The sequence below is a fragment of the Portunus trituberculatus genome, chromosome 16 (genome assembly GCF_017591435.1).
Source record: "Portunus trituberculatus isolate SZX2019 chromosome 16, ASM1759143v1, whole genome shotgun sequence".
In the NCBI taxonomy this organism is placed as follows: Eukaryota; Metazoa; Arthropoda; class Malacostraca; order Decapoda; family Portunidae; genus Portunus; species Portunus trituberculatus.
The window spans coordinates 5,633,716-5,651,215 of NC_059270.1; the positions used below are offsets into that span (position 1 = coordinate 5,633,716).

At 41.6% G+C, this 17,500-nt stretch overlaps 1 protein-coding gene across 1 annotated transcript in view; it reads right to left on the reverse strand.

Moving 5' to 3' along the window:
- LOC123504635 overlaps positions 1-17,500 on the reverse strand; it is a 383,953-nt gene that overhangs the window by 357,154 nt on the left and 9,299 nt on the right. The window contains 1 exon segment of the mRNA XM_045255348.1: positions 384-2,634. Within this exon segment, the coding sequence (XP_045111283.1) occupies positions 384-1,311 (928 nt within the window). The 5' untranslated portion in view covers positions 1,312-2,634.

Here is a 17,500-nt window from a genome sequence, read left to right on the forward strand (position 1 = left end):
TGTGTGTGTGTGTGTGTGTGTGTGTGTAATTCAAGACTTCAGTAAGAGCTTTTGAAAATAGTTGAAGGGAAGCATTGTGTGGACCATAATATGAATATCTTACCTCCCCTATTCGTCTGACCAATATCCGTGCATAATACAGTTCACTGCAAGAGGGCAGAGCTTCTAAGCGTCCTCCTCTGCCCCCTCCCATGAGGCATCATATTTTCATAAGTTTAATCAATTGCCTTGGAAAAAAGTAAAAAGAATACTCCCACTTTGGCAAATGGGGGTATTCTGTGAAGAAAAAAAAACGTTTGTCATTTCCCATTGTCACAGGCTGCAGGAGTCAACACTGTTCATCAGTCACTGAGTATCAAGGAAAACAGGAGACTTTAGCTTACCTTTATATGGAAGCGTCGATAGCAGCGGGCCCTGTAAGGGGGATCCGTCCATGTGCTGCACCAGCAGCTGGACAGGTGAGGAGGAGCCTCGGAGGGCGGCGGCGCTCCTTGAAGTCTTGTTGGATTTCTGCCTGATCTTTACCGTAAAACTTTGCAAAAGTTGTCCCGGAGCTGTTTGCAAGTTTTCGTGTGGTCGCATTGAGTTGGTAGAGCCGCCACGAGTGAGCGATAGCAAGAGGTCTTCAACTTGCTGGCAAAATTTGCTTTGTTTTTCCAGTGGTAATAAGTCCTTTTCCTTACCCTCCTCTTCTCCACGTACCTCCACTGTGTTCGATCCCGATGACAGATCTTCTGTGGCCGCTAGGACAGGCAGAGAGGTGGAGGAAGCTTGCTGCTGCAGCACGAGAAGGGAGGGTGTCAAAGTCAGGTCAGCAGGAGTCACTACCTGTTTCCTCGGTCCATCAACGTGAGCTTGAGTACTATTTGTGCTGTCATCAGCTTTGCAAGGTAGTGGCGGCGTAATACTGCTGCTACTCACGGAGTTCACGTGGCTTACAGGTGTACGGGTGGCCCTCGGGCTGGGACCCAGTGTGTTTGACGGTGTATCTGAGGGTTTTACGTGTTTTACTTTGTAGTTATCCATGCTCGTAGCGTGCGAGGGGCGAGGAGCAGAGGTGTGTGGGGGGCCTGGAGGCGTCTGACTGATGCTAAATTTGTTCAGAAAGATGCCATGGCCGTTCTCCTCGCCCCTTGTTCGCTGTCCACCTCCGCTTTCAACACTGTGATTCTTCGTTGCCGTCGTATTGTGGATTCGTGGCTGCATTCCAGCTTCCCTCACCGCCATGGTCACGGCTGACAGAGTCCACGACACAACGAGAACGACGAGAAGAGACGCAAGAGGCCCGCTCGAGATGAGTCTGCACGCCATCTCTCAAGTCTTTGCGATGTGTACGGTGCGCGGGTGAGGGGTCTGTCGCCTCAACATCGCGGGCGCGTACCTTATCTTACTGTGTTTAGGTCCTTGCATATGAAGTTGCTGCGTTGCTTATAGGTTAAATACACATGTGCTATTCTTAACTTCTTCTTAGGAACCAAATAACGTGCGTCACCACAACATCAAGACGAGAAATCAACAAACTTAAAGTAACCAACGTTGTGTGCGTCTACCCGCTACCTACCAGAAGACACTCAAAAGTGAAGTCAACAGTCTGCAGGTGGGAAAGATTGACTATGTACAGTGATATGTAAGATTCTTAGGCCACCGGAGAAGGAACAAAATGGCGATATGTCAAGATACACTACTATTATCACAACACCAAACTTGTAAGTCAATTATGTGCCACGGAGCGTTTAGTCAGCCGCTCGAAAAACTTAAAAGTCTGATGCTACACGTCTACTAATTATACACCAACACACTTAAGAAATACTGTTGTTTTTTCTCTCAGTCTGACAGTAACTTTTCACATCCACACTTCGCAAAGCACTGATGAGCGCGGCATTCACTGTTTTTTTTGTTTTTCCGTGTTCATCTTTTTCACTCGCTCTTTCGGTATTCCTTTCAACTCTTTCACTCTAATGCCAGCTGTGCACTTGTTGCTCGTATCACTCTGTGTCTCGAATGTAAGCTGTGTAAGAGTGACGCAGAGAGATGGCTTGCAGAACGGACAGCAGGAAGAGAGAGAGGCAGATATAGATATAGAAGGCCACTTTTTTTTTTAGTTCACAACGCTGCTCTCACCATCGCACGCAGAGTCAAAAGCCAACGGACACAACGCACACAAACACTAGACACACATCAAAAAATTGCATATGATCGTAGTTTATATTTCTGTCTTGTTTGCTCGGCGTGCGACACTGAAGTCAAATAAAAGGAAATGGAGAGAGATAAAAAAAGAAAAAAAATATCTAGTAAGCATTCACTAGGCGGCGGTCCTCGCAAAAACGACACTCTTGCTTCCTCGCGCTCGCTGCCACACTTTCTCCCTGTATTTCCAACCTCTTCCCTCGTGTTTCCATAGTGTTTCTCGGCTGATGAAGAGCGGACCAGTGTTGTCTGACCACGCTCCGGGCCTCGCTGTCTCGTTTGAACTGGAGCAGCAGTGAAGAGCGCCCGTCAGATGTGTGTTATGTAAGTACGTGTGCGGGAGTGTGGGGAGTGTGTGTGGTTTGTGCCGTCCGTCCGTCACCCATGGTCCTCAAAGTCCATCCTCATACGAAACTTTTCCTCTCCGTCCCACTCTGCTAGACGCGCCTGCAAACAAACAAGAGTTACTGTTATTGTTTTGGGTTTAACGTCAGCTACAACAATAATGATAATAATGATAATGATAACAATGGCAAAAGTAGTAATATTAATGGCATTCCTATTCTGCTGCTGCTGCTGCTGCTGCTGCTGCTTCTGCTTTCACTACTACTGTACTATTACTACTACTACTACTGCTACAACTACTATAACTATACTACTACACAATCACAAAGACTTCAAGAACAACGATTACAAACTATGACATTTTTATTACTCTTTTCCTCACTCACACACACACACACACACACACACACACACACACACACACACACACATCCACATACCAGTCAACCTTCCCTCTCTTCCTTCTCTTCCCTTCTCTTCCCATCAAACTCCCTCGCAGACACACACTCAGCACACGTGAGGGACAAATGAAAGACAATCGCCTGCCATTACCCAAACACTCCCTCACTCAGGCCACATTCGCCTCTAGTGCAGCTCAGTGTAGCAAGAGTAGGAGCTTCAGTGAGTTATTTATGTGAGTAGGAAATATTATACACTCTCTATCGCTCTATGCTGGAACTCACTCTTTATCTCTCTCTCTCTCTCTCTCTCTCTCTCTCTCTCTCTCTCTCTCTCTCTCTCTCTCCTGGCAATCTGTTTCCCCTGCAATGAACTTAAGCCTCTTCGCGCTGTCCATCCTTTATATGTGTGGTATTATGCCCTCCTATTCCATACGCAAGACTATACTCTCTCTCTCTCTCTCTCTCTCTCTCTCTCTCTCTCTCTCTCTCTCTCTCTCTCTCTCTCTCTTTCCCCCATAATAAAAGTAATAGCAATCGTGGTGGTGGTGGTAGTAGTAGTAGTAGTAGTAGTAGTAGTAGTAGTAGTAGTAGCAACAGCATCACTAGTAGTTGTAGTATTTGTAGTAGTAGGAATAATAGTAGTGGTAATAGTAGTAGTAACAGTAGTAGTGGAAGTGGTGGTGGTGGTGGTGGTAATGGTAATGGTGGTAGTAAAGGAAGAGAAGAGCAAAGAGGGAACACATCTATCTCTGCATCTCTCTCTCTCTCTCTCTCTCTCTCTCTCTCTCTCTCTCTCTCTCTCTCTCTCTCTCTCTCTCTGTCTCTCTCAAAGCACTGGATAGCGTCAGGGGAACAACCGTACACTCGCTATTCCGAACGACTGGCATCAAGGGAATACTTCGCATAAAGAACCAATTTATCGCTCACGGATGGATGAAAGGAATTACCCAAATGGAACGCCATGTACAGGGAAAGAGCTGCTGCAGGTACCTAGGGCAGAAAAAAATGATAAACAGTGAGGGTTTTTTTTTCCTTGTGTGTGTGTGTGTGTGTGTGTGTGTATGCGGAAATGACTTTACGCAAATGGCACTTACATACTATATTGTGTGTGTGTGTGTGTGTGTGTGTGTGTGTGTGTGTGTGTGTGTGTGTGACGTCTACGCATTTGGCACTTAGTACATACTATACTGTGTGTGTGTGTGTGTGTGTGTGTGTGTGTGTGTGTGTGTGTGTGTGTGTGTGTGTGTGTGTGTGTGTGTGTAATTAAGCAATCCAGCGTACCTTCCACAGAAATTGTCGATCACTGATAGAAATAAGGACAATGACAGTAGAAAACAGGCGTACTTCTGAAGAATGAATAAATAATCAAGTAAATAAATAAATAAATAAATAAATAAATAAGTTAAATACAATAAAATAAGACAAAATAAGCGACCATTACAGCACACACTGGTATTAATCAAGTACTTTTCAAATTTTGACGTATGCTGCTGTGTCGGATATCACTTTTATTTCTCCTTTGTTCAATTCAGACATGCGCGTGTTATGAAAAAAGAAAATACAGGTGCTTGGGTTTGACATAGCTCATGTTTGGATGTCAGTTTTGCATGATGTGTGTGATATTGGTACTCCGTGGGCCGCTGGGGGGAGGAGGAGGAAGAGGAGGAGGAAGAGGAGAGGAAGCGGAAGGAGCGGGAGGATGGAGGAAGAGAAAAAAGAGAGAGTATAAAATTTTTCAGGTCGAGAGTATAGAAATAATAAAAAAAAGATACATATTCAGTTTACTCGTATTCCCGCGAGTGATAGTGTTGTGGTGCACTGGTGTGGCTGGGAGGGAAAAGCGTGGATCCCCAACGCGAGGCACTGCACAGTCTACGATACAAGAGAGAGCCGTAGTCCTGTTGTCATTAACTTTAACTGTGAACACATGATGACGATACTGCTTAACGAAAAAATAGAAAAGAAAAGAAAAATGGAAATTCAAACACAAAGTTCTCTCACGGTTTAATTTTATATGAAGTGTCTTTCAAAATTTAAACTCGTCACCACACACCTTTCATTAGATTCAGAGAGAACTTGTGCCAATCAAAAAAGACAAGTCATTTACTCTATACGTGTGTGATGTAGGAATAATATCAACACAGGAAAAACAAACAGCACCAGACTTTTAAGCTAACCTAATTTAATGCAGAGTGAGATAAGACAATAAGTAAAGCCGAGGATTTCTTATTCATAAAACTGTGACAAATATACCATACATCACTACTGAGGTTTTTGTAGTAAATTTCTCCATCTAATCTACGTAAAGAGATGTACGAGAGTAAAGACGAAGGTTCCTCAATGTGACAAGTGAATTTACATCAATATATGAAACGCGTGTCATGTGTGTTATGCTTATGGACTCGAGACAAGTACTCTAATCTTGAGATATTCCATACCCTCACGGTGACTGTATTCGAAGGACATAAAGGTGAACAACTGCATTCTAATGGGTATGTTTCTTTTCTACTGATATCATTAACCTGTGACTAAACTATCAGTACTATTTCGAACACACCAGTAACTTTCTTTAGAGTCTCTTATCCCTTCTGAGGGCGGTGGTCTCTTCTTTCAATTATTCATGTTCTTATTTGGGCTAGCAGTTGATCATTTGAACTTTTATGGTTGTTGCCTTTTAAAATCAGTGGAATATTCAATGAAATCCTGCAAAAATGTCTAGTTGCATACATTTCTTAGAAACATAAGGTTATTTACTATCATTATTATTATTCTTTGTAAGTTGAAAGAGGCAACCCGGTTTTTAAGACATGAAAGTATCTGAGATTAGACGTACAAGTGTTTTTTGGCAGGGTAGCAGCGGAATGATATCACAGACAGCTGGGGCGAAATAGTCAGGACAGCACACCTCCACTTGAAACCGGATGGGGGAACACAGGAATTATTTAACGTAACCTTTGGAATTGTCCTGTCCCCTTTATTCTTTTTTTTTTTCAGTTTTTTTTTTTATATATATAATGTCAATTACTGATTTTCATGTACATTTCTCTAGATTGTATTTCCTACCCATTGGCCAATCGTATTATATAAAAACAAAACCAAAAAGAACGAAAAAAGAATGATGGCATGCCGTACCAACCGTCACGTGTATGTTATATTATTTTCCCTCTTTTAATCGGACCTATTTTTTCATATATATCTTTTCTCTTTTTTTTTTTTTAAGCCATGATGATCCGTCGCCCGATGCCTCCTCTAAGCGTTCACTCACATCCAGTATTCTTTTCACGTTTATATTTTCGTGTTCATTTTTTAGCAGTGCACACGTGTCTGGCAGGTGTCGGGGGCCGCGTGACCCTCGATGTTGCTGCGCCACCTCCTGCCCGGCACACTCCACCCGCGATGTGTCCTCTTTAAGTGTAACAAGAGCAAGTAACACGACAACGCGCCGCACTCTTATTCCCTCGATAGCTAGACGATAATGTTTTCTTTCCTCGATCAATATGCAGCTCAGGTAACTAACGATCTAGGGAGCTCATGTGAAAATGGGTGTCATGGTAATTGAAATGCGATGTTACAAAATTATACAAGTCTCGTTCTTACAGATGAAATTATTTTGTATACATATTTTGGAGGGGAGTAAATAAATGCTGCATACTTAACCCTTCAGTACCAAGACGCGTTTCTAAATTCATTCTGCTTACTATTTAGTGATTTTATACGACTTCATAAATTATTGTAAGGAATAAAATAGTGAAGACTGTGGCTATTAATCTTCTGACCTCCACAGATCCTTCCTAATGACCATAGAATCGTCAAATCGTACACAAATTTGAAGGTAAAAATGTGCCCTAGTATTGAGGGAGGTTAATAGATGTAATGTGTGATGATGTATTTACTTTCTTGTCTTTTAATCTACTTGCTTATTCATTTAGTCCTTTCATTGCTATTTACCACATCTTTCTTTAATCATCCACCACTCTGAAGCTTCTTTTCTTTCCTGCCGCTACCAGCAAACATTGTACTGGCTAAAAATCGCAAAATGTATTCTTTTATGCCTTTTCTTTCTTATCTATTTTCTTATCCATTTGCTTATGATGCTACAAATTAAAGTATGCCGTAGTGAAATTGTTGAAATATGGTTGGGAGATTACACGTGGCAGGTAGATTGAATTATATCCGATTAGTTCAAACAAGATTGTAATAGTAATGACGTACATAGCAGTGAATTATGTAATGTTAACCCCCTCAGTAGTGGGACGTTTTTCTACCATAAGTTTTGGATATGATTTGACGATTTCAAATATATTAGGAAGGGTCTATGGGAGTCATAAGATTAATGGCCAGAGATCTCACCATTTCAATCCACACATGAGTTACTGAAGTTGCATAAAATCGCTAAATGGTAAGCAGAATAGATATGAAAACGTGTCATGGTACTGTAGGGGTTAATATACGAGTACTATACGAGAGAGAAGGATGATCGAAGAGTTCTCACCATTTCAATCCACACATGAGTTACTGAAGATGCATCAAATCGCCAAATGGTAAGAGAACGAATATGAAAACATGTCATGGCACTGTAGGGGTTAATACACTATACGAGAGAGAAGGGTGATCACAAGAAGATATCACTGGTGAAAACATCTCATCTCTGAAGCCGCACCTCAAACACCATCGCGTAACGAGCTCACTTTGAACCTCGTGATCGCTGTCTGTTCCCCGAGGTGCGTCTGCCTCCCGGGATGCATCCGACCTAAAACCAAACCTGGCTGCTGGATATTAACACCATCGTATGAATTGCCACTAAAACACCATTAAGATAACACGTTTAGTATATATATATTGGAATAAGCCGCTACCGTTCCCGCCAAGATCGGCTGAAGGGAAACTGCATATCGACATTTACCTTCTCTTTTTTCCGCCTCTCACTTCACCTACTTCCCTCGCGCCATTCCCTCCTCCTCCTCATCCTCCTCCTCCTCTCCGGCACATCGTAGCGCTCTCCAATAACAGCAGTCAGCAGGAACCTCGGCCCATTTTCTATATTAACCCGCATCACACTTCCCACACCCGCCTGCCTGCCTCGCTCCCTGCAATCCCCCTCGCCCACTTACCCACTTAGAGAATTATGATGTGCATGAAATACATTTTATAGTCCATTCCAACAACCTGTCCTCCTCAATATATTTTCCACTCAATATCTGCTTCCTCCCCTCCATCCTCTTGTTTCCACGTTGAAAAAAGAAATGTATTTAATAACTGTACAAGGAAGAAATATTATCGCTCAGAAATACTCGTTAGTTACCCCTCTAAAGTGCGGGAAAAGAATAGAAAAATAGAAAACGTGGAGTATCTACCTGTACAACATTGTCGATTACCTGCCTAAAAACTTCCATTAAAAGAAATATCGGTCCAAATAATAATAAAAAAAAATAACTAACTACCTCTAGAAGAAAAAATAATCATTAATTCTCTCCTCCAATAATGCTAACTTACCTTTAAATACAAAATAAAAAGGAAGATAATTAAAAAAAAGAAAAAAAACACCATGTAAATGTTTGTCACCCTCATGTAACTGTCCCTTCAGCTTTTCCCTCCTCACGTTCACTTCACACCCTACACAACGCGACCCTTTTCTCTCTCTCTCTCTCTCTCTCTCTTACTTACTTACTTACTTACTTACTTACTTTACACAGCCACGCACTTCGCTTCATCTATGCGTTCCATTCTACTGATTAATTTCATTCTGAGGTTCCTACTTGTGATTATACAATGGGATTTTTTATACGTTTTCCTCTCTAATACGTTAATCGATCTTCTTTCATGACCTCTCTCTCTCTCTCTCTCTCTCTCTCTCTCTCTCTCTCTCTCTCTCTCTCTCTCTCTCTCTCTCTGCGTTAATTAAGCCATTACAATGAATTATACCACCAAAGTGTCAATTTAAGCAAGTGTTTCCCAGGTATCCATTCAAAGCTTGGGAAATGTGTGTCTCTCGTCAATTCCTCGGTGTTTTCACAATAGTATTACTGTAATAGTCTATCAGTGGCGCACGGAAGTGATTTCAAGACTGGGAATGAAGAGGGATGATATTAATGAATCTCAGTGAATAGGAGAATAATGATAGAGAAAAACTCGCAGCGGTATATAGGAAGTGCTTTATCAGGACCATATTTTTTTCCAGGATCAAGAGCAGAGGAGATAGAAAACATGATATAGAACTTCAATGATTAATATAATTTAGTGAGAGGGGTGGAGGTAAAGATGGAACAAGCCCTGAATCATCCAGTGTAGAGTTCTCAGCAATGATCCCAGAGAAAATTCAGATTTAAAGATACAAGAGAAGATTTAGACTCGTGACGACATGTAGAAGATATAGAAGAGAAGGAAAGATGAAGAAGCAAAATTGTCTGAGATATATTTTTGGACTAACGCTAAAAATTATAAGAACTGTCTTTTTAAATTCCTTATTGATGAAAGACATTTTTGGCAAGCTGAATTCACTATTGTTTCGGAAGGAACTGTAAACGTCATAAGTTTCATACGACGCAAAGCTAATGTACTCCACCGTTTGTGTGTGAGCCGCCTCTGTATATTCTAGATTACATGAAAATCCTTACTGATGACAGACTTCTATTGGCAAGCTGAATTCCCTATTGTTTCAGAAGGAACTGCAAAGGTCATAAATTTCATAAGACGCAAAGCTAATGTACTCCATTGTTTGTGTGTGAGCTGCCTCTGTGTATTCTGGATTACACGATCGTTTACTGGGATGAAACAATGCTTGCCAACTTGTGATATTAGCCTCTTCAGTAACATGACTCGGTTCCATATCCATTCTCCTTACTATCTGAGGACATTATACAGCTTCAGAAACTTGTGCAGGGGATTAAAATAGCGAAGACTGTGCCCATTAATCTTCTGACCTCCATATATCCTTCCTAACGTCAATAAAACTATCTAATCTTTCACAAATCTCAAAGTAAAAAATGCGTTCCAGTACTGAAGGGTTTAAAGAAAGGATATAACGATATATAATGAGACTTTATATACAACTAACAAGAGCTTCAGTAAATCTTGTGTATGAAGAAAACTTTGACTTATGATCGAAATTTATAACAACATTCGCAATATAACCCATTTTCTCTTTTTCCTTTATTTCATCAAGTACTAATATGGTAATTTTCATCGCAATGTCATAAAAAAACGTCATTGCACATCAACTCTTTAAAAATCATGTCAGCATGTGTCGGTGTTTGCGTCGTCTAAATGTGTGTGTGTGTATGTGTGTGTGTGTGTGTGTGTGCGTGTCTGTGTGTGTGTGCTATCTATCTTCCTTTAAATATCTATACACCGTTCAGATTATCTCGTTGCTACGTTAAATGCTTTTACCCTAACCCAGCACATTCAATGCCCGGATGAAAGCAAAGTGAAAACAGCGTCAACATGAATACCTGGCGAGTGTTGGATCTCTTGACACACACAATAGAGGGATTACACCTTTATCACTGCCACTTCCTTCACCTTTCTTGCGAGCACCACTTGTGGCACTTTTCAAAATAAATAAGTAATCAAATACTCTCAAAATAGATCAGAAAAAAAAATAAATAAATGCAGATAGTCCAGATTGCAGTAACATGTTCCTTTTTATCTTTTAAATATATAGTTTGTTTACGAAGATAAGAAACAGCACGCTTACTAATTCAACGTACACAATATACAGGTACACCATATAATGAGATGAGGCTAATGAGATCCTTCTTAGCGCCCATCATTCTGTTGAGAGAGACACTGACAATCTCTCTCTCTCTCTTCTAATATATTTTCTTATGGAAATCGTGTTTGTAATCTTTTTATGTTTTCTTCATCATTAAATTCTAACGTCTCGTAGAAGAAAATAATAACTTACGTTTCAAGAGACAAAACATACATGTGTGGAATAGTGTGGAGTTTATCGGAGTGGTGTAGAGCTTACGTATATGGAATGGTGTAGAAATCAACTTACATATTTCACAAACATGCCCTCTGTGCCGCCCCGTCCCCGCTAACCACTCCCCGCCCGATCCCGCACCACACCAGAACACTTAAGACACGGTTATCAATTACGTAATCCAAGCAAACCGAAACATAATCCCTTAAAGAGCAGCTCCGTCCCCTCGCCCTGCCACTGTGGTTATTAATATACGAGTAACTTAAACTCGTCGCATTAATCACGTTATCTTTCCTTTGTTGTCTTCTCCATCCTCCTCCTGCCATTGTCTTCCTGGTACATATGGAAGCATCATGATCGCCAGCAGGGATTCCCGAGGCTCACCATGGCCCACTAACGTAGTAAAGGGACCAGAATGGGTTGCTGGTATACGCTACGAGTGATTTATGTAGCTTTTCAATATGCTTTAAAAGTTTTCATAAAGTAAACTCAGTAAAAAATTCATTGCTGCAGAAAACTTACTTTGTATAGTCCCGGCAACCACGAACACCTGCAGAATAACAGCCCAGCAATTACGTCGCAAATTATCCGCGTGGTTTTTAACTCATAAGACACAGTGTTCCAGCATTAAGGATAATAACGAACACAAGCACCAGTCAGTAATGAGATCTGTTGCCGGCACCTCTGAAAATGTCCCGTGATTATCGAAACACATATACCTACAAATTGCGCCGGTAGATACAGTCCCGCAGCCCAACATTTAAAGCAGCTCGAGCGTGAATACCGAGCCATCACGCTGAAATATGCACCATCAAAATGACGCAATGTTCTGGCTTCCCATTTCCTTCAGGTTTGCATTCGTTTATGTGGCATATCGTTAGTAAATCATTTTTCCCCGATAGCCGTCAAGATCAGGTGTGTGTGTGTGTGTGTGTGTGTGTGTGTGTGTGTGTGTGTGTGTGTGTGTGTAGTTATCATTCAGAAACGCTTTGCTCTCTCACAACCACTGTTTTCAAAAGCCACAAAGATGATCTGCCATGTTGTCAAGAGTTTAGTAATCTTATTAATCTGTCGCTAAAATCATGAAAACCTCTTGTATCACTTTAACTAGAGTCTGAATATAGTGAAGGAGTGGTGATGTAGTGTGTGTGTGTGTGTGTGTGTGTGTGTGTGTGTGTGTGTGTGTGTGTGTGTGTGTGTGTGTGTGTGTGTGTGTGTGTGTGTGTGTGTGTGTGTGTGTGTGTGTGTGTGTGTGTGTGTGTGTGTGTGTGTGTAACAGGTAAGTAATCATTTATTTTCATTTTTAACATAGAAGTATACATAAGGTTATTTTCATTGAAGTGTGTGTGTGTGTGTGTGTGTGTGTGTGTGTGTGTGTGTGTGTGTGTGTGTGTGTGTGTGTGTGTGTGACGCTGAGTCGGCGGGCAACACGGGGCCTGTCACAAGTAAGCCGCTGGGCCACACCTTGACAGCGCGGCGTGAAGGGCTGAGACCACTGAGCCCCTAATATGCCCCGCCGCCGCCACCACCATCACCACCGCCACCACCACCACGAATATCCTCACTATCAACATCACCACAACTACCACTACCTCAACCATCATCGAGGACACTACACCAACACCATCACCAGTACTACCAGCAACACCACCACACCCACTACCACCACCACTGTCTGCATTACGTCCATTACCACCACCACACACCGCTACCACCACTAATTCTACCACCGCTTGGATAAACACCTTCACCATCCTTACGGCTTGCTACACCACCACCACCACCACCACCAGACCTCAGTGCGTGTGAGAAGGAAGCAAAATGTCGTTTTCTTTCCGTGCGTTACATAGTTACCTGAATTTCGTAATGTTAACGCAGCGAAAATATTTCCGAGGAGAGAAACTTTTAAAGCTACACCTGTTTGCCTTAGCCTTTCTCCACAAGGAAGTGTGTGTGTGTGTGTGTGTGTGTGTGTGTGTGTGTGTGTGTGTGTGTGTGTGTGTGTGTGTGTGTGTGTGTGTGTGTGTGTGTGTGTGTGTGTGTGTGTGTGTGTGTGTTCTTCTGTTGTGTGGAAAGCCTTGTTATTGTTTTTTTTTATCAATAGAACATGTAAGTCTCTCTCTCTCTCTCTCTCTCTCTCTCTCTCTCTCTCTCTCTCTCTCTCTCTCTCTCTCTCTCTCTCTCTCCTTTTCTTTAATGTGTTTTTAAGAGCATTTTTTTCTAGAAGCATTAATTAATTTTTTGTAGTGAGAAAAGAACATTTATTGCTTTTCATGAGTTTGAATTATTTAATTGTCGTTTTTATTTTCTGATAGTATGAAAACAAGTCACTCTCATTGCCATGTCAAGGAAGAATTTTTTTTTTTTCGTCCTTCTTTTTCTTGAAGTGAAGAAAGAGTTGTAGTGGTTGTGGACACGTGCTTGGCTTTCAGTGCTCACATTGACACCTCGTTAAATTACACATGCTATTTCTTTCCATCGTTTTTTATGCTTTGAAAATCTTTACATGGAATATGGGAAGCTGACAAAGAAACAAGAATAAAAGAAAAGCCCACTTGATTGCCAGTTCCCTAAAAGATTAAGAGAGTTAGCCAAAAATCTGGGACAAAATTCTTGAAACCTCAATCTTAAATGAAGTTAAGTCGTAAGATGGAACTACAGAAGCAGGCAGAGAGTTCCAGAGTTATCTTAGCGCAAGGGTCACTGATACTGTAATTGAAGACATCGCAGGCATAGAAAAAGGTGTAGAAATGAGAGCAATGCACCAATCAGCAGAGAGGAAGGGGTGGGTGAGTGAGCGAGGCTTCTACTACTACTACTAAGTACATCAATCGAACACACGGTGACGGTGGTTATTGTGTTAATAGAGGAAGGCTACACTGTTTTTTACGACGAGGAGAGAAAATGTACTGTAATGTGAGGATAGTTTTGTAGCAGCAAGGCATGACGAGCCGAGGTAGTGGAAGCAGTGTGTGTGTGTGTGTGTGTGTGTGTGTGTGTGTGTGTGTGTGTGTGTGTGTGTGTGTGTGTGTGTGTGTGTGTGTGTGTGTGTGTGTGTCGCCATCCATCTTGCATCATTTACAATGGACAACTCGCTGTCCACCAACGCCCAGGGGAGTGCCGGAGCCAGATTAAAATATAACTAACAGCAGCACCAGCAGTTCTCTTTCTGTGCTACATCTCAATTCTTGACACGCTCACTGATAGCTACACAGATAATGACGCTTCTTTGACGAGGGTGATGTTGACGAGGGTGATGTTGACGTGTGTGCGTGTGTGTGAGTGCGCGAGTTTATCTATCTGCTTTCATGTCTGTAAGTCAACTATCTGTTTATTTACATATCCATTTATTTACTTACCTATTCATCTACCAATCTACTTCTCCCTACATATCTACATGTCTACCTATGTCTAACTAGATCTGTCTGCATCTCCACCTAATCAAAAGTACATTATATTGTTGCATTGTTGAGACATACAACATGTTTTCTTTCTTCTTACAGCAAAATCTTCGCGTTACACGGATATAATCATACAACTATTCATTCATTGGTACAAATAACGGGACTGATCCTTCAAGACATTTACACTTCAAAATGATGACGAATAGGACTGTACTGGGAGAGAGAGAGAGAGAGAGAGAGAGAGAGAGAGAGAGAGAGCAGGAGGGTGGCAAATACAATTATTAAAGTTCTGCTCTCTCTCTCTCTCTCTCTCTCTCTCTCTCTCTCTCTCTCTCTCTCGCCACCCTGTCCGCTAGCAGTATTCGAATGCAGCACACGCATTAACATTTTTTCTCGTCCCTGCATTTACTTTACGCTTATTAGACCAAGAAAGGACGCATCACTTGACAAGACACCTCATCAGCACCAACACCTTTACCACCATCACCTTCCCTTCACATTAACTTAACGGACACACCACAGCACACCACGCCACGCCACGGCAGGCCACACAAACCGTCCAATCAAAAGGTAGTGGTAGATAAGGAAGCTGTCCATCAGAGCGACGGAGAAAAATATATACGCTAGAGAAAAGAACTACAAAGAAGAGTAGCAAGAGTAGGAATGAAAAAAAAAATGAAAGATATGAAAGAAAATGGGTGAGAAGAAGGAGAAAAGTGAGGAAGGAGGGAAAGGAAAGGTAAGAGGTTATTATACACGAAAATATGGAGGGAAAGAAGGAATGAGCCAGAAATGGAAGGGAAAACAAAGAGGGTGAAGGAAAGAGAAAGGAATAATAGAAATTCTAGAAAAGAAATGGAAGAAAAAAATTGAGCGGACGAAATGGAAACAAGGAAAAAAAGATGGAGGGGCGAAGAGAACGAAAAGGAAATTAGAAACTGTGAGAAATGGAGAACAAATAAAGTAAACGAGGAAATAAAGAGAAAACTTCAATTAGGAAAGGAACAGACAAGGAAAGATAGGAAGAGGAGAAAGAGAGAAAGCAAGAAAGATATCAGAAAAAATAGAAAAGTGAAAATGAACAAAAGGAAGAAGAAAAGAAAAGACGGAGAGAAAGAATGAACCAAGAAAGATGAGTAAATAAAGGAAAAGAAATGAAGAAATAATATCAGAGACAAAACAAAGAAAAAAATGGAAGAAGAAGGAATAAATAAATAAAGAAAACAGAAGAATCAACATAGGACAGAAGTAAATTAATAAAGAAACGTAAAGAGAAAAGATAATAAAAAGGAGAGAGAGAGAGAGAGAGAGAGAGAGAGAGACAAAGACAGACAGACAGACAGACAGAGACAGAGAGACAGAGATAGAGAGACAGAGAGACAAAGCCAGAGACAGAGAGACAGTCACCAACTAAAACAGCAAAACAAAACTAACCAAACAAAACACACCTATCTTCAACATTACTAATAGCTACCTGTACGTACCAACCAGCTCTTATAACACACTAAACTGATGTAATAGTCTCACTCCAGCGCTAAGGAGTGAGGACGTCACACAAAGGGAATGAAGAGAAAGGCGGAGTGGGAAGGTGTGGTTGTAGCTAAAGACAGCGCGCTTGGCAGGTGTTGACGACCGAGGCAGGTGGGTGGGCTATTCAAGGCGTGTCAATAAGTGGCATACAATACAGTTACGGATTAAGAACGGTGTGAGCAGACAGACAGATGTGTAGTGTGTGTGTGTGTGTGTGTGTGTGTGTGTGTGTGTGTGTGTGTGTGTGTGTGTGTGTGTGTGTGTGTGTGTGTGTTTGTCTCTTGTTCCCGTGTCTGTGTCTTCAGATAACTCTCTCTCTCTCTCTCTCTCTCTCTCTCTCTCTCTCTCTCTCTCTCTCTCTCTCTCTCCACCTATATGGCCAATAGCAGCCAATACAGAGAAAGCAAACAAAGCACCTCTCCATTGCACACACTGCGACAAAGATAATCACGAGAAAACCATTTACTTGACTTTACTTGACATCACACATCCCGTAACCCCGCCAGAATGTAAAGCCGCGAGCCGCCACACCGAGCCACGCCACGCCATCCGCTGACACAATCCCTTCGCCTGGTGGTAATTACTTCTGGCCCAATGGGTAACGCTCGTGCTCCCCGCTTGCTAGGCCGGAGTTGGGTCTCAGCTACACTCCCTGGATCTATCAGGCTCTCGCAGGCAGCTTTGCACAGATCAGTTTCCCAGCGTTTCAGAAAATCCAGCAATGCACCAGAGGAAAGCGATCTTCGGGATTTCGTGTATGGAGCGACAGTAATACATGGTAGAAATGGTGTTGCAGCTGAGATTAGGTTTGGTTACTTCGACTATGGCGGTAAAAAGATCATCATGAAGCGGTATAAGTCTGCCGAAGGGAACAATAGGAGCAGTGTTAAAAAAGAATGAAAAATTAAAGTATAGTAATTTAAAACAGCGGTAAAACAATATTACAGAGTGTAAAGACTAATTGCTTGAGTTCCGAGTGAAAGCAACAACAGTGATGGTAAAAAGGCGAAGGAAAAAGAGTAAAGCTCGTCAAAAATAGCAACAATAAAACTATTATGCTAACATGAAGCAATAAACGTCAAGCTTAATGTTACAGAAAAAACATGGAAGAAAAATTGAAAAAGCACACAAGCCGAAGAAATTTTAAAGGCCAAGGAGGCTGTGTTACTTCTCCACCATCCGTGCTATTAAAGACAGGGTTTGGTGCACTAAACACAAACACTGCAAATTTACTTCCCCACAAAAATCATGTTACGCCATTTTACTGGTTTATCACACAAAATTGTCCTATGATTTCTTTCAGTGAGTTCACGTCGTAGGAAGGAAATTCAATCAAAGGTTATCGGAATATATATCTTTCACTTACATACATAAAAGATAATAATAACCATAAACAAAGAAAACTACCATTGCGCAATAAAAATTTAAACATTAAGGTAGTGACATCATATCCAGTATAAGGTTTCAGAGAGAGAAAAGCAACATAACGGAGCTACATCTAACTATTCACCTCCAGCTTTCAGTCTGCGAGCATTCAATACACCATTCCATTGCTCCAACACTTATCAAACATAATACTCAATGGATTTCCTAACATCAGTACTTGGTGTAACTGTACGGAGGGCTACTTACTTCTTGAGATGACCTTATCCTCTCTGACAGGGAAACAAGGTACAATGAAGCCATGCATGGTTTGGGGTCCGAGGGGT